At 41.4% G+C, this 25,058-nt stretch overlaps 1 protein-coding gene across 1 annotated transcript; it reads right to left on the reverse strand.

Annotated features, from left to right (window-relative positions):
• Positions 1 to 12,504: 12,504 nt before the first annotated feature.
• Positions 12,505 to 16,867, reverse strand: LOC147422453 (mitogen-activated protein kinase 15-like). The gene is made up of 11 exons (XM_086503752.1): positions 16,392 to 16,867; positions 15,637 to 16,045; positions 15,086 to 15,213; positions 14,930 to 14,989; positions 14,609 to 14,758; positions 14,102 to 14,257; positions 13,883 to 14,020; positions 13,724 to 13,797; positions 13,540 to 13,638; positions 13,328 to 13,461; positions 12,505 to 13,172 (listed from the first exon to the last, which is right to left on the reverse strand). Exons 1-11 carry the CDS (start codon positions 16,419 to 16,421, stop codon positions 12,889 to 12,891), a joined length of 1,662 nt encoding a protein of 553 aa, XP_086359878.1. The 5' UTR covers positions 16,422 to 16,867; the 3' UTR covers positions 12,505 to 12,888.
• Between the last annotated feature and the right edge of the window lie 8,191 nt (positions 16,868 to 25,058).

The following is a 25,058-nucleotide window of genomic DNA, read 5'->3' on the forward strand; positions in this document are numbered from 1 at the left end:
CCTTAATGGAGCTCCCGCCTTGCTTCACTCTTACCACCTCACACTCACCTTGTTGCATCAACTTCACACTATGAAATGTGTGTAGAAAAGGCCTCCTTTTATAGGCCAAAAGGGTTGCCCTCTCTTATGAGAGACAGCCATGTGTAGTCGTCCTTGTGCGAATAAGTCCAAATCGGACCCTCCAATCCGCCCATGTGTGGCCGCCCTTGAGAAGACAAGTCCGCTTTTGAATTCGGCCACTGGCCATTGACTTCCGACCACCGGCCACCGGCCATTGACTTCCGACCATCGGCCATCAGCCATTGACTACCGGCCACCGACCAACCGACCGGTTGTTTTCCGACCACTTTCCAGCCGCCGTCCGGCCATAATATTCCAGCGAAAAAGAATATTCCGGCAAAAAAAAAAGTCTCGGGGGCCTCCACCCTTGAGGCCTTTAAAGTTGCCCCTGATTCTTGTCCGTGAAAATTTTGGTTCCAGTGAGTGATTTTCCTTCACGCACGATGGCTTCTCCTCATAATGGGGGCCTTACAAATGTGCGCTTTTACCACAAAAAATTACAAGGGTAAATCAGGCTCCATACTTAACAAGCACAATCCCTTGGTATATTATCTCCAGCAAGGGGCTGCTCGCACAGAGAACTCAGAAGACACAGGTTTTGAGCGGGGCACCGTGGATGCGCTCGGGCCGTTCAGTCAAGCACAGCAGGGTGTTGCGCTGGTCACCAACTGACCCAACAGGGGGGACTCGGTTTGCTTCAGAGACCTGCCCTGCGAGGCTGTTTATCGAGCACACAACAGGTGGCTGTGCTGCCAATGATTAGTCCACACAGGAGGCTGCATGCCTTACAGTTGCAGCAGGTCAGAGGGGCAGCAAGGGGCTGTCCCCTGTTTTCAATAGTGCCCGTATTGGGACTGTGGCGCGGGATCTTTTTCTCGAATACAGCAAGGGGCATCAGGTCGAATTCTCACAGAAAACTCCAGGAGCTCAGGCAGGTTGCGTATTGCTTGTCGCGAGCTGACCCAGCAAGGCGGCCGCGTGGTATTGATCATTGCACAGCCAGCGAGGCTTTTTCTCACACAGGAGGTTGCATGCCATTTGGAACTGTTGACAAGGCAGGTGACACAGAATATAGAAAGGGGTTGGGCCTCCGTGACTTGCTCCGTCACATGCCAAACCTAGCCGCCAATGGAGAAAATAGTCAGCTCACACAGTGGTGCTCCTAATGCAACAAAAGAAAATGGAGCAACACTAGCGCACGTTAGACAGGACCATCTCAAAAAAGTAGGGAATGAAATGATGTCGCCGCAACCATCTCGAGTACATCACTTCCAAGCAAAACAGAAACCAACCGCCAGGAGTGGGAAAAGAACGCCAGCCCAAGAAATGTTTTCGAGTGCGACGCTCGCAAGCAAGAAGAAGCCAGAACCGACAATCAAAACCAAGACCAGCATAACGCAAGCAAATCAATTATCGTCATACATAAGCATACAAGAAACCGTCGACAAGACAGAGAAACAAACCTCCAGAGAAGTCCATGCTGTCACCATCACTGGGTGAGGCGTTGCTTGCACTCCCTTCACCACCACCAGCAATGCCACCATCAGATGCCATGTCAATAGAAGATCCAGCTACTTTAAGGCACAACACACAAACCCTCAAAGTAATCCACGACAGACACTCAACAAATTTCAACTCCTCACGAGAAACAACAACTTCTTCGACAGCATTTGGCAGAAGAAAACATCCGTTTGCATATGGTGACTCGACTCAATTTAAATTTGGGATTGCAACATATCAAGGCATAGAAATTGGATAGCAAAGAGAGAATCTTCCACCAAATAGTGATAGCTCAAAGCTTAAACATCAAAGCAAAGATTGCAACTTGCTGGCATATTTACAAAAGCAGGATAGAGAGAGAATCTTCCACTAGATAGATACCTCAAAAGCTCAAACAGTAAAAAAAACATGAGACTTGCTGCTACATCTACAAAAGCACGACACAGCATAATAACAACCAGCTGAGACAAGGGCTTGATAATTACACTGCATTTTTCTGACCTTTTATACAAGCTACAATGAGCACGTGGATTGTTCTATTCCAAGCATTACATTCCAAAACGTGCTCTCAAGCATAGAAAACGAAGACGAATAGCGCTCACCACCTGAGGCTACACAAGGACACCATTGAATGCAGTCGCCCCTAAAAGCATACGGTTCAAGTATCTTGAAAAGCATCCAGACAGCGCCCGCCTTTGGTATTAAACGAGCACCACTGCCGTATCGAACACCTGCACCACATCCTCTGGCAGAAGCAGCACGAAAAGAGCATACTTGCTATGCGCCATCTTCTCGGAAGGACATCACCCACTGCACGCGCCACCTTCTCTGGTAGGAGCAGGGCAAAAAGGGACGCGACCCGCCAGGAGCAGCAGGAAAAAACGAGTTGCAGATTGGGTCAAATGAAACTTTAGGAAACCTAATGACACGTGGCAGCCATCCAACAACAACATCAAACGGCCTGAAGTTTGCAACAAGTTTGCATCTAAAACCCTATGGCCTTCTGCAGGCCAAAAAGATTTTGGAATGATATCAAGGCAACACTTAAGATTTGTAATGTATCTATTGTCAACCTCAATTAACACTAGTTTGTACCAAAACAAGACACTTTAAGTGTCCTTTTTTAACAAAGTTAAATTAAATGCTACTTACATTAAACGGTTTATTAAAGAAAACCCTCTTGATATGCTTGAATATGTTAGCTAGAGGTTCTTTTAAAAATATAACCTTGCATTTCAAAATCTATCATGATCAAGAACTATCTCATCAAGTTGACTCTCGTAACACTGTGATTGACGCTTTGAAGAAATCACCTTTATAAGCTAAAAAAATTTGAAGCGACCTTGTAGAAAATTTTAGGTGACTCTTCCACAATTTTTCTATAGATAATTGAAAGTTACATGTGCAAAAAAAATGACTTTGGAGTATATAAAATAATGGAAAGTTCCATCTGTTTGATATGGTCATTTCAAGCATATCGTTGTATACAAAGAAACATATGTTTTTGATGTATTTGTGAGTTTTAGAAAGTGATACATTGCTTTCCCTTTCCATTGAGCACTCAAGGTGGCAAGTAGAAGGGCATTGGTATGCAACAATTATTGGATCATTTTAAATATTCAAAACTGCATAAGAGAAAAAATTCATATTTTCATTCTTAACACATAAGCATTAAAAACCAAAATAATATCAAACTTTCCATGTAGATCAACTAAATGTATCAAAGTAAATGGTACATACACAATTGGGGTGCCTAAAACCTTGGTTTCAATGTTATTATGGAGAACTCAATATTTTCAAGAGTTTTTGCACGATAAAAATTTCAAGATAGAGTTCAAGCAACGAGATTTAATTGAGTTAGGGAGCCCAAAAAATATGTAGTTTCTTGGTTTTAACATATAAAGTCATTTGTAGTTGTCAAATTGCACTAGAATAGTACCAATTCCATGAGGGGACCTTTGGAAGACCAAAATTATGCTCTATTCAGCACGTGGTCAAGTATGAAACTATTTCTATAACTTACATGTGACTTGAAAACTTATCTTTGAAGTGCATTTCATTGTTTTGTAACACTAAGTGCTAACACATGGATTTTATAAATGTAAAAAAGGCCATCTCTATAAAAAGATATAATAATTTTATGTTTTTTTTTGTAAAAAAACTTGAAATTTTACTAAAATTTATGTCTTAGAACTTACCAGAATTCTCTCCATATGGATTGTATTTTGATATGGAGAAAAATCCAGTGTTTTCTTTCCCTCATACCAATCTATAGTAGAAGCAAGGTGTAAAAAACTTCTTTCTAGCTCGACAAATAAATTGCCAAAACTCGGTAGAAAAACAGGACACTTTAGTGTCTCAAGACACTTAAGTGTCCAATTAGTGTTAACAAAATAATTTTCAAAGTTTTAAACTCACAAACATCTCATGATTTTGGCTCATTTAACAATATTAAAAGTGTATAATCTCTTGAAAAAATGACATTGCTATAAAAATTTAATGAAGTATGTATATAAATTTTCTAGTTGTGTCTATATAAGTTATTTATAAATAAGTAGGTAAACACTAGAGTATGAATTTTAATGAAACATCGACTATTGTTTTGCAAAGGTGCTATTCATTGGGGGTAATCACTATTGAGGTTGCACAAAAATGATATGTTATAATTTTTATGAGTACTTTGGATAACATTCTATAAATAATAAGCATCAAAGAATTTTTTGATATGTTGATTAAAGCAACGATGATTAATAAAGAATTCAATAGATAGTTGTTACAAGATTAAAATTATCTTTTCAATTATACATTTTGACAAAAGCACTTGAATAACAATTACAAACATTATAAAAATTTGTATATACGATACTCTTCACGATCACGTTATCGACCAAGTATTTCCTATACTTAATAACTTAAACAACATTATATACATGCACATAGAGCTTATATGGCGTTCATAAAGCCGGGTTAATGACTTGAATGCCACATTTATACAAAAACAAATGCTTATATCAAACGACACTCTATAGCCGCATTACCGATTCGAACGACCAAGTATCGTTTGAATCTAAAGGATAATAGTAGTTTGTATACAAACATCATATGGTTGCATTATCGATCGATGCCATATGTTTCTTTTGCAAGGGGAAGGGAAGTTGACTCACCATAAGGATAACAATATCGCCACGTCACCGACGTAGTACCCAAACGGTGAGCCAATACTTACCACAAGGACATCATATTTCTCGCGTAATCGAGGTGATGCCCCCATGGTAAGCACTATCCCGTAAAACAGCTTATGCACACGCCCACATTGTGTGGTAAGGTATCATATTATTGTCGTACACTACGATAAAAGACATGCTACCACACAATGCACACACAACACAAACACTCGAGTCGTGTAGTTAGGTACTCTACTACTGCCGTGCACTATGACGTAGAGCTCACTCCCACACGACTCCCTCCCTTCTCTCAGCGTACCTGTGGAGGAGGTCATCGATCTCTTCTTCTTCTCTCTCTCTCTCTCTCTCTCTCTCACTCTCTCAAACGCTCACAAATAACACCCCACGGGCCCGAGCGGCCAGCCTGTATATTAAGTTACAGACCCGTCGGACTTCTTTGTTTTCCATTCGGGCTCGTCGAGGTTTTTGTTTTTCCCGACTAGTCCGCAAGGAAACAAAGAAGCCCGGTGGGATTTTTGTGGGTTACCAGGTCGCCCTGCCGGCTTGTTGTGATTATGTTAATTGTGATTATGTGAATATATTAATAACTCTTTGTGATCACAAAAAATTTTATGTAATTACATAAAATGTTAAATCCTTGGTTAGAGCTGAGTCCCGCTTGCAAGCTTGTTCATTATTGTTTTCTCTTTAGTGGAGTTAGAGCTAAGTCTCGCTTGAGATGAATTGTATCAGTGGTATTAGAGAATAAATATATAAAGTATGTGGTCTCACTTGAATCGTGAAATGATAGAGTGAAAGGTGATGAGATAGGGGGCGGTTACCTATTTGAGGGCTTTCTATTCCAATTTTGCAAATTGAAGAAGCAATTCTTAGCTAAGCATTGACTTTGATTCTAAGACAAAACACCATCCACGATGTGGGTGCTCTATTTGCTACAGTTAGTCGTGTTTGCAATATATTTTTTGCATAATATACTTCACTATTATATCAAAGAGGGATGCACATAGTGATACATCGTCCAACCAGTAATATAGGTAGGTCCCTCTAGAAATCTTTCAACAACCCCTGGATTATATTAGAGCTAAGTCCCACCATCCTAGTAAATTTGTCAAGGTTTATTGAAAGAAATTGAAAGGATGTGGTCCCACCCACATGATGGAGAGAAAACGATGCTAAAAATATGGGAAAAAACCACCACATCTATTGGCTTAGAGGTGAGAGAGATACTTTTTCCTAAAGAATAGCTTAACCCCATATTAGCAAATGATTTGAAGCAGGTGCTACTCACCAGCCAACAATGTGTGGTCTATGTGAAGTTGTTTGCAGCTTCCAATCGTATTAGGAGCATTTTTACATAGTTGGAGACTCTCTCTCTCTCTCTCTCTCTCTCTCTCTCTCTCTCTCTCTCTCTCTCTCTCTCTCTCACACACACACACACACACGTGCATCCTTCTTTGATATAACTGTAATTTATATTATGCTATGCAAAAAATATATTGCAAATGATGACTAACTCTAGCAAATATGTTGGATTGTGTTTTTTCCTATAATCTAAGTCAATACTTAGGTAAGAATGCTTCGTCAATTTATAGGAATAGAAAGCCCCCAAAAAGTAAACCAGCTCCCTATCTCATTATTCACTTTATCATTTCAGAGACCACATACTTTATATCTTTATTCTCTAATACCACTACTACTGCCGTGCACTATGACGTAGAGCTCACTCCACACGACTCCCTCTCTTCTCTCAACGTACCTGTGGAGGAGGTCATCGATCTCTTCTTCTCTCTCTCTCTCTCTCTCTCTCTCTCTCTCTCTCTCTCTTCTCAAACGCTCACAAATAACACCCCACGGGCCCGAGCGGCCAGCCTGTATATTAAGTTACAGACCCGTCGAACTTCTTTGTTTTCCATTCGGGCTCGTCGAGGTTTTTGTTTTTCCGACTAGTCCGCAAGGAAACAAAGAAGCCGGTGGGATTTTTGTGGGTTACCAGGTCGCCCTGCCGGCTTGTTGTGATTATGTTAATTGTGATTATGTGAATATATTAATAACTCTTTGTGATCACAAAAAATTTTATGTAATTACATAAAATGTTAAATCCTTGGTTAGAGCTGAGTCCCGCTTGCGGGCTTGTTCATTATTGTTTTCTCTTTAGTGGAGTTAGAGCTAAGTCTCGCTTGAGATGAATTGTATCAGTGGTATTAGAGAATAAATATTAAAGTATGTGGTCTCACTTGAATCATGAAATGATAGAGTGAAAGGTGATGATGAGATAGGGGGCGGTTACCTATTTGAGGGCTTTCTATTCCAATTTTGCAAATTGAAGAAGCAATTCTTAGCTAAGCATTGACTTTGATTCTAAGACAAAACACCATCCACGATGTGGGTGCTCTATTTGCTACAGTTAGTCGTGTTTGCAATATATTTTTTGCATAATATACTTCACTATTATATCAAAGAGGGATGCACATAGTGATACATCGTCCAACCAGTAATATAGGTAGGTCCCTCTAGAAATCTTTAACAACCCCTGGATTATATTAGAGCTAAGTCCCACCATCCTAGTAAATTTGTCAAGGTTTATTGAAAGAAATTGAAAGGATGTGGTCCCACCCACATGATGGAGAGAAAACGATGCTAAAATATGGGGAAAAAACCACCACATCTATTGGCTTAGAGGTGAGAGAGATACTTTTTCCTAAAGAATAGCTTAACCCCATATTAGCAAATGATTTGAAGCAGGTGCTACTCACCAGCCAACAATGTGTGGTCTATGTGAAGTTGTTTGCAGCTTCCAATCGTATTAGGAGCATTTTTACATAGTTGGAGACTCTCTCTCTCTCTCTCTCTCTCTCTCTCTCTCTCTCTCTCACACACACACACACACACACACACACACACGTGCATCCTTCTTTGATATAACTGTAATTTATATTATGTTATGCAAAAAATATATTGCAAATGATGACTAACTCTAGCAAATATGTTGGATTGTGTTTTTTCCTATAATCTAAGTCAATACTTAGGTAAGAATGCTTCGTCAATTTATAGGAATAGAAAGCCCCCAAAAAGTAAACCAGCTCCCTATCTCATTATTCACTTTATCATTTCAGAGACCACATACTTTATATCTTTATTCTCTAATACCACTACTACTGCCGTGCACTATGACGTAGAGCTCACTCCCACACGACTCCCTCTCTTCTCTCAACGTACTTGTGGAGGAGGTCATCGATCTCTTCTTCTCTCTCTCTCTCTCTCTCTCTCTCTCTCTCTCTCTCTCTCAAACGCTCACAAATAACACCCCACGGGCCCGAGCGGCCAGCCTGTATATTAAGTTACAGACCCGTCGGACTTCTTTGTTTTCCATTCGGGCTCGTCGAGGTTTTTGTTTTTCCCGACTAGTCCGCAAGGAAACAAAGAAGCCCGGTGGGATTTTTGTGGGTTACCAGGTCGCCCTGCCGGCTTGTTGTGATTATGTTAATTGTGATTATGTGAATATATTAATAACTCTTTGTGATCACAAAAAATTTTATGTAATTACATAAAATGTTAAATCCTTGGTTAGAGCTGAGTCCCGCTTGCGGGCTTGTTCATTATTGTTTTCTCTTTAGTGGAGTTAGAGCTAAGTCTCGCTTGAGATGAATTGTATCAGTGGTATTAGAGAATAAATATATAAAGTATGTGGTCTCACTTGAATCGTGAAATGATAGAGTGAAAGGTGATGAGATAGGGGGCGGTTACCTATTTGAGGGCTTTCTATTCCAATTTTGCAAATTGAAGAAGCAATTCTTAGCTAAGCATTGACTTTGATTCTAAGACAAAACACCATCCACGATGTGGGTGCTCTATTTGCTACAGTTAGTCGTGTTTGCAATATATTTTTTGCATAATATACTTCACTATTATATCAAAGAGGGATGCACATAGTGATACATCGTCCAACCAGTAATATAGGTAGGTCCCTCTAGAAAGCTTTCAACAACCCCGGGATTATATTAGAGCTAAGTCCCACCATGCTAGTAAATTTGTCAAGGTTTATTGAAAGAAATTGAAAGGATGTGGTCCCACCACATGATGGAGAGAAAACGATGCTAAAAATATGGGAAAAAACCACCACATCTATTGGCTTAGAGGTGAGAGAGATACTTTTTCCTAAAGAATAGCTTAACCCCATATTAGCAATGATTTGAAGCAGGTGCTACTCACCAGCCAACAATGTGTGGTCTATGTGAAGTTGTTTGCAGCTTCCAATCGTATTAGGAGCATTTTTACATAGTTGGAGACACTCTCTCTCTCTCTCTCTCTCTCTCTCTCTCTCTCTCTCTCTCTCTCTCTCTCTCTCTCTCTCTCTCTCTCTCTCACACACACACACACACACACACACACACGTGCATCCTTCTTTGATATAACTGTAATTTATATTATATTATGCAAAAAATATATTGCAAATGATGACTAACTCTAGCAAATATCTTGGATTGTGTTTTTTCGTATAATCTAAGTCAATACTTAGGTAAGAATGCTTCGTCAATTTATAGGAATAGAAAGCCCCCAAAAAGTAAACCATCTCCCTATCTCATTATTCACTTTATCATTTCAGAGACCACATACTTTATATCTTTATTCTCTAATACCACTAATACAATTCATCTCAAGCGGTACTGAACTCTAACTGCAGCTCGTGGAAAAGGCGAATCAACAATGTGGGGGTGGTTGTGACACCCCCCAACAAAAAGACGCGCCTCATACCTTGGTTCAACCAGTAAATTCTCTAATTCTAAAGTCTCGAGAGCATTTATGAGATGCTACATAGCAGCTTGTGGGCAGTCCAAAAGCGCGTTTAAGGGCCTTGTGGGGGAGCCCTCTAATAGCCAAGTCCCTCATTGTTTCTATATGATTATGGTATTAGTTAGATATTACTATATGGGCGCTACGTAGTAGCTTGCGGGCCCTCCAAAAGCGCCTTTAAAGGGCTTATGGGGAAGCCCTCTGATAGCTGAGTCCCGCATTGCTCCTATATGATTAGTGGTATTAGTTAGATATTGCTATATAAATATAGTGGTCACACATTTTGCCTTTTGTTTTAGAACCTCAAGAGGACAATCTCTATAATATTAGTAGAGCTGCAAATACAAACCTTTTAGTAGAGCTGCAAATACAAACCTTTTCTTCATGATTATCCCTTTAATAGGAGTATTAACCAATGAGAATCCATACCCTTTTTCTAGATAAACATGCTTAGTTACCCTTTTTATATTTTTGGGAAATCATGGCTACCTATTTTTTATGTTTGGTAAGTCACAACTTCACTCTTATCATTTCACGATTCAAGTGAGACCGCCTACTTTACATCTTTATTCTCTAATACCACTAATACAATTCATCTCAAGTGGGACTCAACTCTAACTCCACCGAAGAGAAAACAATAATGAGTGTGCCAAAGCGGGACTCAATTCTAACTCCACCGAAGAGATAACCCTGATTTTTAGCATCGTTTTCTCTCCATCATGGGTGGGACCACATCCTTTCAATTTTTTTCAATAAACCTTGATAATATTACTAGCATATGGTGGGACTTAGCTCTAATATAAGCTAGGGGGTGGTTGAAAGCTTTCTACAAGGACCAACCTATAACTGGTTGGACGATGTTGGACTTTTGTTCATCACTAGCTTCTCCCGCTGCAATTCAAGAATTTTTGAGCTATCAGGGACCTTTAAGCAAGTTCTTCTTCTTTTTTTGGGGGGGGGGGGTGTTCAATTGGAGTTGGAGCTGAGTCCCGCTTGAGGGCACATTCAGTATTGTTTTCTCTTCAGTGGAGTGCAAGTACCGGTTGTCAGCGAGTAGAGATGATGGGCCCTTTCAGCCACCCTACCCTCTAAATGGTGTTTTGTTTTTGGGGGGGGGGAGGGAGTGTTAGGGCGGGGGTGCTCTTCAGCCACACCTCTCCCCTTATGGTGGAAGTTGTCAATGATACAAGGATTTTGACGTAGTTGGTTTTGAGGATATATGGCTCCTAGTTTCCTAGTTTGGTTGCCTAGCATGTTGGAGTAGATTCCATCTATTTTTTGGCACTCCTTTTATGTACTTGGTACAATTGCACACATTTGTCATGCCTATGGAGGTGCTCGTTGCCCATCAATGGATTTCCCTGAGTCGATTGATTATGTGTGGAACAAGGAGATCTTTTCTCAGAAGATTGTGGTCACGGTAGACAAAACCGGTGTTGGAGATGCCATATGGGTCTACCCAATGTTTCGGATGCCATATGATGGGCCACCTTATCAAGAACTATTAGGAGGAGCTGCCTGAGAGACAATTTCATCATGGTCAAAGCCAACAGCAGGTGAGTCACAATACTGAGCAGAGACCGAGACGAGCATAGCCTGTTTTGGTTCATGAGAGGTTGGAGAGATACGCCACAGATGTTGGTTGCGAGTTCATTTTTATGCTCCAGGGAAGCTTGTATGGCCAATAGAGACAACTACATCTTGATATTTTTCCCTTGATTTTCATCATGGAAAATGCTTATCTTACTATAGTGTAAAAATTGAGGTCATTGTGGTAGAAAATGCTAATTAAACAATTTCACTTCATTGTAGGGCGCAAACAGAGCATCTAGCAAATGCATGCAATTCTTTGTTGATTGTTTGAAAGAGTATCCCAATAGTCTTAATAATGAGTATTTTAATGGTATATCCTAAAGTTAAGAGCACCAATCACAAACCTCCACTACATGAACCACTTCTGGTTCAAAATGTAAAGCCTTGGGCATATAGCAAGCATTAAAAGGCTAGAAATGAGCCAAGAACACAGAAGTGAACTGTTCTATTAAAAGGCTAGAACTGAGCCAAGAAGAGAAAAAGGTCACTGGAGGGACACATGTCCAACACCTAGAATTGCAGGTGTAGGGAATGGTCGCCTACTGACCATTCCCGATAATCATGGGCGACCAGCGGAGGCCGGGAGCCCTGATTACGGGAATGGTCAGTAGGCGACCATTCCCGGCCGTCTATGGTCGAGGAGGGGAGCCAATGATTATAGCGTGGTGAGTCACACAGTTGCACAGTCGCTCAGAGCTCACTCAGAGCTCGTGGCTAGTTTACGACGCCATTGATTGGCTGCATGATTATTGTTATGCAAGCTGAGGTGTCAACACCTCACAACATTCCGAGTGCTGACCTGTTGTCGCCCCATTGGAGGGTCACAGCTTGGATTCCATGTGCTGATGTGTCGTGCATCTGACGGCTGCAACAGAAATTCCGGGCCACAATGACGTGCAGATGAACGATACAGATCAGCTGCCTCCCGACTCTCGACCTTGATGGACCTAGAAAATTACATTTTCCCTAACCGAAGAAAATAAGGGCAAACTTCAAATTCTCCCAGATTTTAAGTCAAAATTTGAAGCTTTTGCAAGTATTTACACTAAAACTTGTGTAAATTTCACGGTTTTCTTCACAGCAAGCTCAAAATCTAAACGGCATTTTATGATTTTAGCAGGTTAAAATACATTGGACCCCGAAACACTGCAGGACCTTTGACCAGAGAGAGAGAGAGAACGTTGTTTCCACCAATCAATCCTTTGTTCACATGGCGTCAAGCCCTAAACCAAAAAAGGTTAGTGGGAGCGGAATAGAGTCATACCCAATGCACACTCTGCCAATACTCGACAACTACAAGCATCTCCCCTTCTCAAACAACTACAAGCATCTCCCCTTCTCAAACAATAAAAGACAACTTAGACTTTCAAGCCTGGACACAGAACGAGACATGGCTGGTCCATTTCAAACATGGTCTCGCTTTACACAGACATACTAAAATTGCCCATCTTACAAGCATTACATGCTCCACCCACATTTTATAGCATTTGAAAGTCAGGCCAGAGACGGCTGCATTCGAGACAGTGAGAGTGATCTTTAGAAAGGACCTCTACCTCTTGCTCATACTAATGCTCGAGCTACGAGACGAAACTACAATGAGAGATTTGATAAACTCCCCATAAATGGACAGGGAGCAATTATACAATTGTAATGAGTAAAATGGAGAGCTGAACTTTTTTCTGCCCTAAACCAATAAGCCTTGGGCCCCCAACTCCCCTACAAAATGAAGAGTTTCTGTGTACAGCAGAAAGACAAAGGATCAAGGGACAACTGCAGCAGGAGCCTTTTTCGTACCACTGCCCAGTCCCGAAGCTTCCAACTTTGATTGCAAAAGTGCCGTATCATTAGATAGTTCCTCATTTTCAACATCTCCCTCACCTTTGGTAACAGAGGTTCCTTTGGTGTAGGCAAAAATTGAAGAATAAGACATCACCCCACTTGCACTCGAGCTCTTTACTAGCTTTTTGGGGATCGACGCATCCTTGCCACTGCCAGATACAGAAATAGCAGGCCCAACCACCTTGCCCGGTTTGGCCGAACCACCTGCAATACAAGTGGAAACTGTGCATGAACCATGGCTACTCATGCAGGCAGAAGGCATAGATTCTCTCTGTTGCAACACTAAAATTTATCTTCTTCTTCTTCTTCTTTGCAACACTCCACTTTGACTGTATTGGATCAAGAAAAGTGAACCTCACCCTGCGATGGCTTTTGAACAGCGGGAACTTTTGGAAGAGGTGGTGGTGCAGTAGATCTATCCGACAGAGGCGATGGCTTTTCCAGCTCCTTCATTTGCTTGGCAGCTTCTTCTCGAAATTCAACAACTCGCTCTCTGCACCGGATACTTAAAATTAATCCCCACACATGATACCTATCCTGAAATGCCGCTGGAAACTTCAAAAGATATTACCTGGGCAAAGAAGCATGTTGTCGCTCTAAAGGGGTACTGCTACCCTTGCCATAATGTTCCTCCAAATGAGCAAACTGCCGCTTGAACTGATCAACCGCACTACAAAAAACACAAAGTATCCCCATAGCAATTCAGATAAAAGAGAAACAGGGAGCGGCAGCAATAGCATCAAAGTCTAGGTTACCTTGGATACATAAAATTGGTGTGATCAGCACCATTCAGGTATTCCTTCAGCATCTGTGGATGGTACTCGAGTATCTGACAGGAAAAACCAAAAGCATTCCATCTATAACAACCAAATGAGCACCTAAGAATATATAGGCCCTCTGGAATACCACCATACCTCTCTATAGATCAGCTCTCGCACATGATCCTTGGTTAGCCGACGCCTTTCAAATTCAAATTCCATTTTAGATATGGGCAAAGCAGAAGGTTCTCGCTCAACCTTTGCCAAGCCTTTGAAATAAGGATCTGCCAATGCCTATATCACACATTCAAATTATTGTACCAAACTCAAAAAGAAATCAGACGAAGCAATTAAAGCTTCAGCTGTCTTTCATACCTGCTCTGCAGTGGGACGATCCTTCGGATCAAATGCTAGTAATCTCTCTAGAAGATTTGTAGCCAAAGGATCAACATTTTGAAACTTCTGTGAAAGAGGCATTGTCTGTTTCTTGCGCATGCTACTCAAGTACCTCCTAGCCTTCTCGTTTCTCACCTGCGTAAAACAGATTGTGGATCACGACATCGAAATGGAGAGTAATGAAACTATTTTTCAAAAGGCCATGTGCTTATTCACCATGCATAGAAATACACCAAAAATAAGGGTATGACCAAAATAGGTTTCCCAAGGCCCAAAAACAAGGCATAAATACATCAGCGGTAGCCAAAAAAAAGAAAGGCCCAAGAAGCGAGTGGAGAGAATTTGTCCATTTAGAACAAGGTTTTTGCAGCAAGTCAATTCCAATGAGCCCAACCTCCAAGGAAGAATGCCTGAGAGGCCCCTTTATGAAAATCCACACATATCCTTCCTGGCTGCAAAGGCGAGGAGCAAGAAGAAGGGGCCAACCCTAGCGATTGAATCCGAAGAGGGAGTTCCCATCAAATCTGTAATGAGATCCAACTGGTGCACAACATTTTTCCCTGGAAAGAGGGGCTTCCCAGTCAAAACTTCCGCAAAAATGCAGCCAATGCTCCAGATGTCAATCGCAGGGGTGTACTGTGGCAAATACCAAGGACACAAGAAATAAAGACCGAGTAAGCTTCACAAAACATGCTTAATTCCACCAAAAAAACAGGATTATTCCAAACAAATGAAGAGACGCTCTCCACCTAGCAACGGAGAGACTGTACAGAACCCAATTAAATCAGCCGTAACTTGAGCACCAACCTTGGAGAAAAAGGATCCACACAACTCCGGAGCACGATACCACCGTGTGGCAACGTAATCCTGTTTAAGGGGGCAAGAGTGCACAAGCAGCCCACAACAATGTGTAAGCGGATGGCTACGTCTTCCAAAGTTGGAGACATGATTGAACATACTTACTGTCCAAAATATTGCCGAGGGAGCATCGTTGAAGGCTACACGCGCCAGCCCAAAATCACAAATTTTCAACTTGCAATCAGCATTCGCCAACACATTTTTTGGCTTCAAGTCTCTATGGAACACATTTGCTGCCAAGATCATCATCAGTATAACCAGATCAATAACTTGTTCTCAAGGCATCTTTAAAAAAAAAAGTCTTCTTGTTCTGGCAAAGTCTTACTGAACATGGTAACATGCAAGAAGAACTTTGAAACAGCCATAAATCTCCTTACATGTGCTTGTCCTATTACCAAGGCCCCCAAATACATTACATCACTATCGGTGACATCTGAGTTTGGGCAAGCATAGTTCCCCCCCTTCGCCCCCCCCCCCAACACACACAAAGCATTGACTGAGTACTTAAGCCAAAAAAACTTTGCCATTTTTATCTCCACCAGAAACTCACTCAATATACTTATATCTAGATGCATTCAGAAAAACTCATAAATGCTTGCTTGCATCTGTTCTCTACGCTCGCCTAAAGATATCAAAATATTTGCATGTTGCAATACCTGTGTGAATATACTTCAAAGCTCGGAGAAGCTGATACAAGAAAAATTGATAATGTTCCGGTGTAAGATCATCATTTGCCTTGATAACTTGGTGCAGATCAGACTCCATGAGCTCAAACACGACATAAATGTCCTTAAACTCACGGGGCGAAGGAGGAAGCATGATATGCTTGATCTCAACAATGTCAGGGTGTCGCAAGAGTCTAAGAAGCTTGATTTCCCGCAGAATGCGTGTAGCATCAGAGACATGTTCAAAAATGTCATTAATCTTCTTAATGGCCACCTTTTCTCCTGTATGTGTATCGATAGCTGAACACACTACTCCATAGCTCCCTTTGCCAATCACCTCTTGAATTTGATAGCGATTGCCTTCTCCATACTCGGTAAAGAATTCAGTATTTCCCAGATTCTGGAATTGGCAATGGCAATGTAAGACAATAAATAACAAATTATGCAAAAGAATATGATGAGTGTTGACAACATATATACATCTAACAATTAGCACAACCCGTGCTAACGTAGGATTCACTTGCATAAAGTTCCACTAAAGTGGGACAAAAATGCAGACATAGAAAATACAATCAAGCAGGCAAAATGCATGAGAACCATGTGGAATTTGGCAAGTGTCAAAACTGTCAAGTACTATACATCACTCCATGAAGGCAAACACCATTCATATACCAACACAAGGAAATCCATACAGACGTGCAACCTAACTACCCAAAACCATGAAGAGAGAACAGCAAGTGCCTGACTTTAAGAGTATGATCAGAGCCGCCTTGCATCTTCTCTGCGAAATCGTGGCTCTCAATCAAAGTCGAGGTTCGATTCCTGCAAAAATTGTGCGAGACTGTGATCCCAAAGCCTTCCTGCTTTGTCTCCCCCGATGCTTTCCGTTAGGGTTTCCCAGAAGAAGCAGGAGGAACAGGGCAGGTACCTCCGAGGTGACTTTCGCTGAAGCGATGTGCCCATGTGCTGGAAAAAAAAGGAATTGGCGAAGAAATGCGCTGTAAAGGTAAGGGAAGCTGGCGATGAAAAAGAGGTTGGCTATGGCGCTGTTAATGGGCTTGAAGAAGCTCAACTTGGCGCATCAATGGCTCGGCGGGCAGTAGGGTCGTGCTACCAAGCTTCTTGCTGTATATCCCAAGAAGAACAAGACGAGCTTACCTTTGCATTTGGCTTTTGGCTGAGAAAGAGCGAGAGAGAGGGACAGAGAGAGTGTGTGTGACTTTTATGTGCTTTGGGGGGGAGGTGTGGAGGAGAGCCACGACACTATGTAACACGGGGTCTTAATGACCCCAAGGCCGGTTGAAGCACGCGAATCTCCAGGTAGGAGAACCACGGTTCAAGATTTGAACCTGCCACCTGGCGGATGGGAGCGTGATGAGCTAACCATGCACGCGTGTGCGGTTTGTTGAAACCGTTGCAAGCTCACATTATTATAAAGTTAGTTCATGTCCCCCCGCCCCCCCCCAAAACCTAATGTCCTTCTTTACTTTTCGTACCCTTGTTTACTTTTCAACATCTGACGCCTACGCGAGCCTTTAGTTTTGTGCCCGGACTTCTCCGTCGTTGATCCCACTACTTTAGCTTCATTTACTACCCCGTGTTAGATAGTGTTGAGGGGAGGAGAGAGTGTGTGTGAACGTGTGTTTGAATGAGTGTACGTCTGTGTTCGATAGCAAGAGTCTTTTCGTAGGGATTGCGTAGTCGTCTGCTCAATTCCCACATTCATCACCTCCTAAATAAGGAAAGCCAGGTAGTGGCAAAGGGAAGATTTGAACCCAACATGTTAAGTTTGGGGTTCGACAGCAGGACGGTTGGGTTGACATTTTACTAAAAGGAGACCTTTTACTGGGGTGTAAGACCCAGGAGCTGCATAATAGAGATTCTCCACCCAACCCCCCATTATATAGCCCTTGGCATAGAATCTCCCTGTCCGCCTTTAGCAGTCGGCCTTGGTCCGAGTCCTACTCGCTTAGGTTTGCCCTTGGCATGACATTACTCCCCCCTTGGAGAAGCGTTTTCATCCTCAAAAATCTTCGTAAGAACATTGATGTTTTCTGTATTGGTGTCCCATACATGGGCCAATTGTCCTGATGACGGATACTTGGTGTAGTGAGGAGGTTCAATGAAACCAAGAGCAACATCTTGATTTTCAACATTGTTGTCCTTTTGCAACCACTTGTATCTAAATGATAACTCAATTTATAACTCACATGAATAACTTGAAAAGCTCATAGCTATTGAGGGACAAAATAGGGAGTGCCCTCATGTCAGACTTATGAACATGTTGGAACACACAGAACTACATGTTCACCCCTAATAAAGGTTACATGCCAACATGCTTTGTCATCACACCTACTAAGTCCCTAATGTATGAAACTATTGAATCGGTATCAACCCCACCACAATAGGTGTTCAAAGTTGAAAACCTAAGCAAATTCTAAAATAGGGAGAGAATAGCCCATTCAGAAAGATTTGTGCTAACGTATGCGCTTAGCAGATCCTTTAGCAAAGAATACGGATAAGTTGTCCATCCAACGCAGGATGAATAGCAGGAGTAAGAGTGAGGTACTTTCCCCCAACCACTTACAGACAGTCTTCCACGACTGATGATAAACTATGGCGCAGCCATTGAGTATCCAACCATATACTCAATATGGAATGAAGACAACGAACTAAGTTGAAAGTGGGTTGGAGTGGAGTAAGCTCATAGAGTGTAGACCATCCAACCATAGACACCCATCCTGAGCCATTACCTTGTATGGTAGGGTGTAAACTCATACTAAATCTGCGAGAAAAATTGCACTTGAAGTGCAAAAAATTGCATAAACAAGAAAGGGCATGAATTTGCATGCCGCTCCGAACAAATATGTGTTAACACTAGGGCCATAACACCTAGTGTGCATGCATTTAACACAAACAAATCCGAACCGCAAGTCCATGACGAGACTTTCCACGACACGTACGTGAAAGCCTTTCAATAAGAGCTGGACCATAACAGAATGTGAAATCTCAATCACACCTAGGGACCAACCATGAGACATTCTCATGAATGTAGCATACTTGGCTATATATAGAAACAACCCTCCGTTAAAGGTGGTTTCACAGCACCTGTAATCACAACAAATTTGTACTTAGTACCCAACAATTTATGGCCACTGAAATTGTGCCTGATATGGTGTACTCCAAATGGTCTAATAAACGGATGTGACCAACGTAGGGACTTCGTCACGACACATCATTAAGAATTAGGCACCAGTGTCAATCCCAGAGATGCATATTCTCCACATGTGGTATATGTCTCAAATAAGGATGGGCGAAAAAGCGACATCCAGCAAGTACAAGATGTACTTGTGTGTGGAGGTAAGTGCAAAACACTCCGCGACAAGAGTGAGAGGGACCCTCATTATCATTACTCCACATTGGCTAAATCGAACTCCTTGAGTTCCTAGACCATGTTGGGTCCCATGTGACAACATGTGCCAAACAGAATCGTACCATGTAGGTCTGTAATTGTTGCAACAAGATTCAAACCCATGACGGTATCTTAATGAACAGGGAATGAAAAAATAGAGAGAAAATGAGGTTGATGAAATTTGAAGACTCACAAGTTTGGAGCCCACTATAGCACGATGGCTCGATTGAAAGCATATCAAAAAGAGATTTGTGTCTGGATGAGAGAGAGAGAGAGAGAGAGAGAGAGAGAGAGAGAGACGAAGAAGACATGACAGTTCTTAGCATTGTAGGAACCATCCCAAGAGACCTCAAGAAAAATGTGATTTTAAGCACACTATTACATGACGGCATGTAGGAACCATCCCAAGAGACCTCAAGAAAAATGTGATTTTGAGCACACTATTACATGACGGCATGTGTGCATGTGAGAGGGTGAGAGGGTGAGAGAGAGAAGAAGAGAGGAGCATACTTAACCTTGTAGGAACAATCCTAAGAGACCTTAAAAAGACAAGTCTTAAACACAAGATCTACTACTCAAGAGGAAAATAGGTTAACCAATAGGCAGTGTGTAAAATGCTCATCATGGTGTAGATTCGTCGATTTAGGCAACATGAGTTTTTTGTGCAGATCCGTTGATTTAGGCAGCACGAAACTAAATGCAGATTCGTCGATTTAGGTAGCACCGATTCAAGCAGCACACCAAGAAATTACAGATTCATGATTTTTAAACAATATTAAGTGTAGATTCACTGATTCAGATAGCACGTCTCATGGTGTAGATTCATCGATTTAGGCAACACTGATCACAAAATCATGCTGAAGTGGTTGGCCACCACTACCCTAAATATATTTTGTTACCCGGGTATATGATGGTATTTGGAGTTGGACTTATATTTAGATTTGGAGTTGATTTGGGATATGAATGATTTCCTGTTGCGACAATGTTTATGAAATTGAATTTGGAATTTATGAAAATTGATTATAATGAATGATGAGTGTGACCAATGATATCTTGATACATCATGATATGACATATACTACTTATTCTAGTGGTATGGGGCACTAGAATATGTAGTATGTGGATGACGATAGGCATAAGCAAATGTGTCAATTTACTTTTATGAATTCTTCTTTCAATATGTTATATTTTTGACGTAGAATACTAACCATTGTTTTGACAAGTATGGTTTGCGGATTCTTATCTTCGTAATTGAGGACAATTGCTTTCTAACAAAGAGGTATGTAATGGAAATTGATGTATAATTATTTTAGTGCAGCAAGCTGACAGGTGGAGAAAGCATGATCGAGCTATGGGCTATGCGAAAGGACATCACATTTATGTATATTTTATTATTCAAGCGCTCTTTATGAGCTATGATCATTATTACATCCAACCGAGGAGTCTTTATCCATTTTGAGCATTCAAGAAATCTATAAATAAATACATGCAAGAGGAAAATGCTCACTCTTGCACAGGGGGAGATTGCACCCAGTGTCTATGTTATTCTTATTCCCTCTCTTCTCTCCTCTCTTGCCGTGCCAGTGTAGCACTCCGCGCTAGGAGGTGCACCTGCAGGCTCTCTCTCAATTCCGTATAGCTTTGATTATTGCTTATGGGATTTACTAGGTATGCAAATATGTTGTATTATGTCGTGGTGTGTTGTTTTCAATATTTTGCAAGGCCTTTTATGCTCCCACTTGCTCACTCTTGCACATGGGGAGATTGCACCCAGTGTCTATGTTATTCCTATTCCCTCTCTTCTCTCCTCTCTCGCCGTGTCAGTGTAGCACTCCGCTCTAGGAGGTGCACCTGCAGGCTCTCTCTCATGCTCTCTCTCTCAATTCCGTATAGCTTTGATTATATGCTTATGGGATTTACTAGGTATGCAGATATGTTGTATTATGTTGTGAAGTGTGTTGTTTTCAATATTTTGCAAGGCCTTTCATGCTCCCACTTGCAACAGACTACAGTGGTATCAGAGAACAAGCTACAATCTAGTAATCACACATTTGGACAATCAATGGCTAAGTATTTTGTTTTATTTATGTTTGTAGATGTGCTAATTGCTTCAACTTGTTGTAATTAGTGTTGCATGAGATAATCAATGGTTTTTTTTGGAATTAAAGAGAGTCCCTTCCTTATTATTATACTGGTATAATGATTATTAGTATAATTATAGTGATTAAACATAATAATAGAATAGATTAAACTTAATCTTATGGGGATACTCAATAATGGGACGGTAATATTATATGGGGGTTTCTAATCACCGAGCAAAAAAAATCGAGCAAAGACAAATCCGAGCAAATTAATACAAGAGAAACAATGCTTCCCTCCCTTTCCCCTTGCCAACTTAGAACTAAAACGGTGGAGGACATGAGAGCAGCAAGCTATGGATGTATCCACTGCAACTACATTGATGGCATACGCAGTGGTGATGATGAAGTGATGTGCCCAATGCATGATAAGCTCAAGCATATCCAACTACCTCATAACCATCTCAACGAGATTCTCAAGGTATAATTGGTCGGTTGCTTTTTACCAAACTTGACTAACAATTAATACATGTTAAGATCTACTAAGAACACAAGAGAATTAGGGCCCACATAATAGCCTAGCTTACATAATGGCGATTTAGAGCTTCCAAAGCCTGCAAGATCTCTATGGTTTCTCTCTAGACACCCACAAAACACAAAAAAGAGGAGGGAGATGCAAATTTAGTTGAACTTTCAAGCTCTCTCTCTCTCTCTCTCTCTCTCTCTCTCTCTCTCTCTCTCTCTCCACCTAATGACGCTTGATTATTAGATCAAAAATACATGTGCACTCCAAATTTTACTAGTCTAATTATTACCATTGTGAAAGTACCAAAACTTTCGCATTTGGCACAATAGTACTATGTCCTAACTCTTGCTGAGAAGATTAGATACATCAAACAACTCTGACAAAGGCACCGGACAAATTTTGACGTCCGAGTATTTTTTGGAAAAAAATTATTGCCCATCGAAAAAATCATGTATCGACTTGGCTATAGTTTCAACACCTAGCCACGTAACTCCTCCAAAAATTTCTTTGACTTTTCTTGAGCAAACCGTACTCAATGACCTGACGTCTCAACATGGTCGTCGGTAAAGCTCTATGACTTTTCGGTCATCCCTGAAACGACCTGTTGGATCTTTGGCTGCTCAACAGGCTCTCCTTTGTATAGGGCACCTTGAATAGGTGGTTCCACTTTCAAAAGCACAAGTTCGACTCTATTAATTAGGCAGGACAAAGTGATAGTAGCTTGCATAGCTTCATCTTTGTCCTCCTCCGTGGGAATGCAAGAAACCCTGGCCTCAACTCCTTCCTTCCTTGGTTGGTGTGAATCACCATGTGTAGATGGCGGAGGTAGTTTCACTGGGTGGGAACCAGCTCTTGGAAAGCCGAGCAACGGACCATTCAGTAATTACCATGAGGTTACCACAATAACTCCAAAGAGCTATAAATAGGACCCATTACATTGTAATCGGGTTGGCACTTGTTGGTTGTACTTTTGGGTCGTTTTATCCTTGACTTCCTACTCTTAGTGTGTGATTGTAGTCTCGAAGCTGTTCTTAGGCTACATTATTCCACTTGTACTCTTACTCTGTGATTTCTAATACAGTAGTCAAGTACACTTCATCCAGATATGCTTTGTATCCATTTCCTCTGAATTTGAATCTGAATCTGAATCCAGTCATTCAGCTTGTCTAATTCTCAATAGATGTATTCCAGTTCATATAACAGTTCTAGCTCAGTTTCTATCTTTCCTTTAGTTCTACTGATTGAACTAATGAATCACTAGTAAGTAAACTCAAACATTGGAATCAGCTATCTAGAGAGATCAGCTCCAATTCCATTTTGGCAATCACTGTGGCTAGAGCTGTTGCTTGTTGACCAGCAGACTCCTCTCCCACTTTGAGTTTCAAATGTAGTAATGGCACCCAAACCCAGTCGTGGCCAAAAACCATCCTACCGTGTTGACCCTATTCCTGAGGAGTGAGAAAGAGACTCTGATCCCAAGGATGAACAAGTAACTGACACTGAGGCTCATTAGGAGCACAATCATGCTGATGAGGCATAGGATTCTCAGCATTCCAGTCAGTCCAGACAACGCAGAGTTGAAAGGGAAGAACGCAAGGCCAAGAGTTCTCGGACCAAACATGGAGACAAAGGTGCCAAAGGCAGTAAAGGAAGTCGTCATAGTTCCATTAGAAAATCTAGAGAGGAGACAGCAACTAAGACGGAGGCAGAAATTAATTGGGATGCTGACACGGACTATTGTAAGAAGGCCGCAAAAAAGAGTCAGGATTCCAAGGTGAGAAGAGGAAGAAATGAGGCTGATAGACATGATTACACATCTTCATTGAAAAATCTCTTTTCCCATGTTCAAAGGGGGAAAGAAGGATGTTAAGCCTAGGAATTTTGGGATGTTTACCTTAGTGGAAGTTGGAATGTTAACTTTTGTACTTTTGGGATTCCAAGGGGTATTCTTGGGAAAGGGCGTTGCCCATTAGTCTTATCGAACTATGTAACTGTCGATCAATATATTCTTGGGAATGTGAAGGCGGAAGTTATGGCAGATTTAGTCTGTTGTCAGTTTTTGTGTTCCAATTCCAGTTCCATTCTGATTTCTGTGCTTTGTCTATTCTGAATGTCTATGCCTTAAACACTTGGCGATCACGGTGTAAGTGCGATGTAGCATGGATGGATTCAAGTTTCTCTTGTAGGAGCGAGTGCTGTAGCAATGGAGGGAGGATGTTCAGAATAGTGTGATTTGGCATGGGTAGTTGGTTGCACTCTGAAGGAAGCGGAGGAGGATACATTCTCATATTGGACAAGGTCAGTTGCTAGGCGGTTTCGGCAGTTGTATGGACGAGATGGTCAGCGTTCGAAACTACAGGGAATTTTGGATTATACTAGAATGCATCGAGTTTCTATAGGGGAAGATTCAAATGATACTGTGGAGGATTTGGATGGCGCAGAGGATTATCTAAGTGATAGATGGGAAGAAGAAGTAGCGAATGAAGAACATGATATATTTCCGCGGCTGTTTGCGATTGCAGTTATTCAGCATGCATTAGTGACAAGAAAGAGATTGATTTTTGATCCGTTGGGAAGTACCAGTGCAGGAAATCCTGTACAAACAGGAAGATCTACAAATATGGCGGCGGCTAGGCAGGATATGCGCGTCAAATTTCAGACCTTTTCGGGAAAGTCAAAAGAAGACCCCAATTGCCACATATCTCAATACGAGACAAGATGGCAGGCCAGAGGATTTGCCGGAGTGTACGATGCCCAGGCTAAGATGCACCAGTTTGAGGCTACTTTGGATGGGAAGGCTATGCAGTGGTTCAATAATTTTCCAGCAGGTCATTTTGCTGATTATGATGGTTTGAAAGCAACATTTTTGAATAGGTTCAGAAAGGAAAAGACTCCACATGATGTGTTGACCAAGCTTAGGGAAGTGAAACAAAGGAAAATGTTTGTTGAGGATTATGCACAAAAGTTTAACCAATATGTGAGAAGGTTGGCTGCTCAAGAAAAGCCAACTGATGAAATGCTTGCTGGATATTTTTTGAATGGATTAAGGAAGGAATTGAAGAATGTTGTTGCTGGAGTTGATGTTGTAGGTGGATTACAAGCATTAGTGGAAACAGCTCAAAGAGCAGAGAAAAGGTTTGGGGTCTCTCATGGGAAAGCAGCCAAGAGATCATCTAAAGAAAAGAAGAAAAGTAGGTCAAAGAAAAAGAAGAGGTCAGATAATTCGGATTCGAACAGGGATTCGGATTCAAAAACTGATACTGATTCATATATGGAAACGGATTCTGATAGTGAAGAGGATTCCAGTGAGGATTCAGATTCAGAAGTATATGAGGATAAGAAGAAGAAAAGCAAGAAGAAGTCGAAGAAAAAGTCTAAAGAGAAAGAGGATAGAGTG

Source organism: Adiantum capillus-veneris, chromosome 27 (genome assembly GCF_014529385.1).
Source record: "Adiantum capillus-veneris isolate H3 chromosome 27, ASM1452938v2, whole genome shotgun sequence".
Lineage (NCBI taxonomy): Eukaryota > Viridiplantae > Streptophyta > Polypodiopsida > Polypodiales > Pteridaceae > Adiantum > Adiantum capillus-veneris.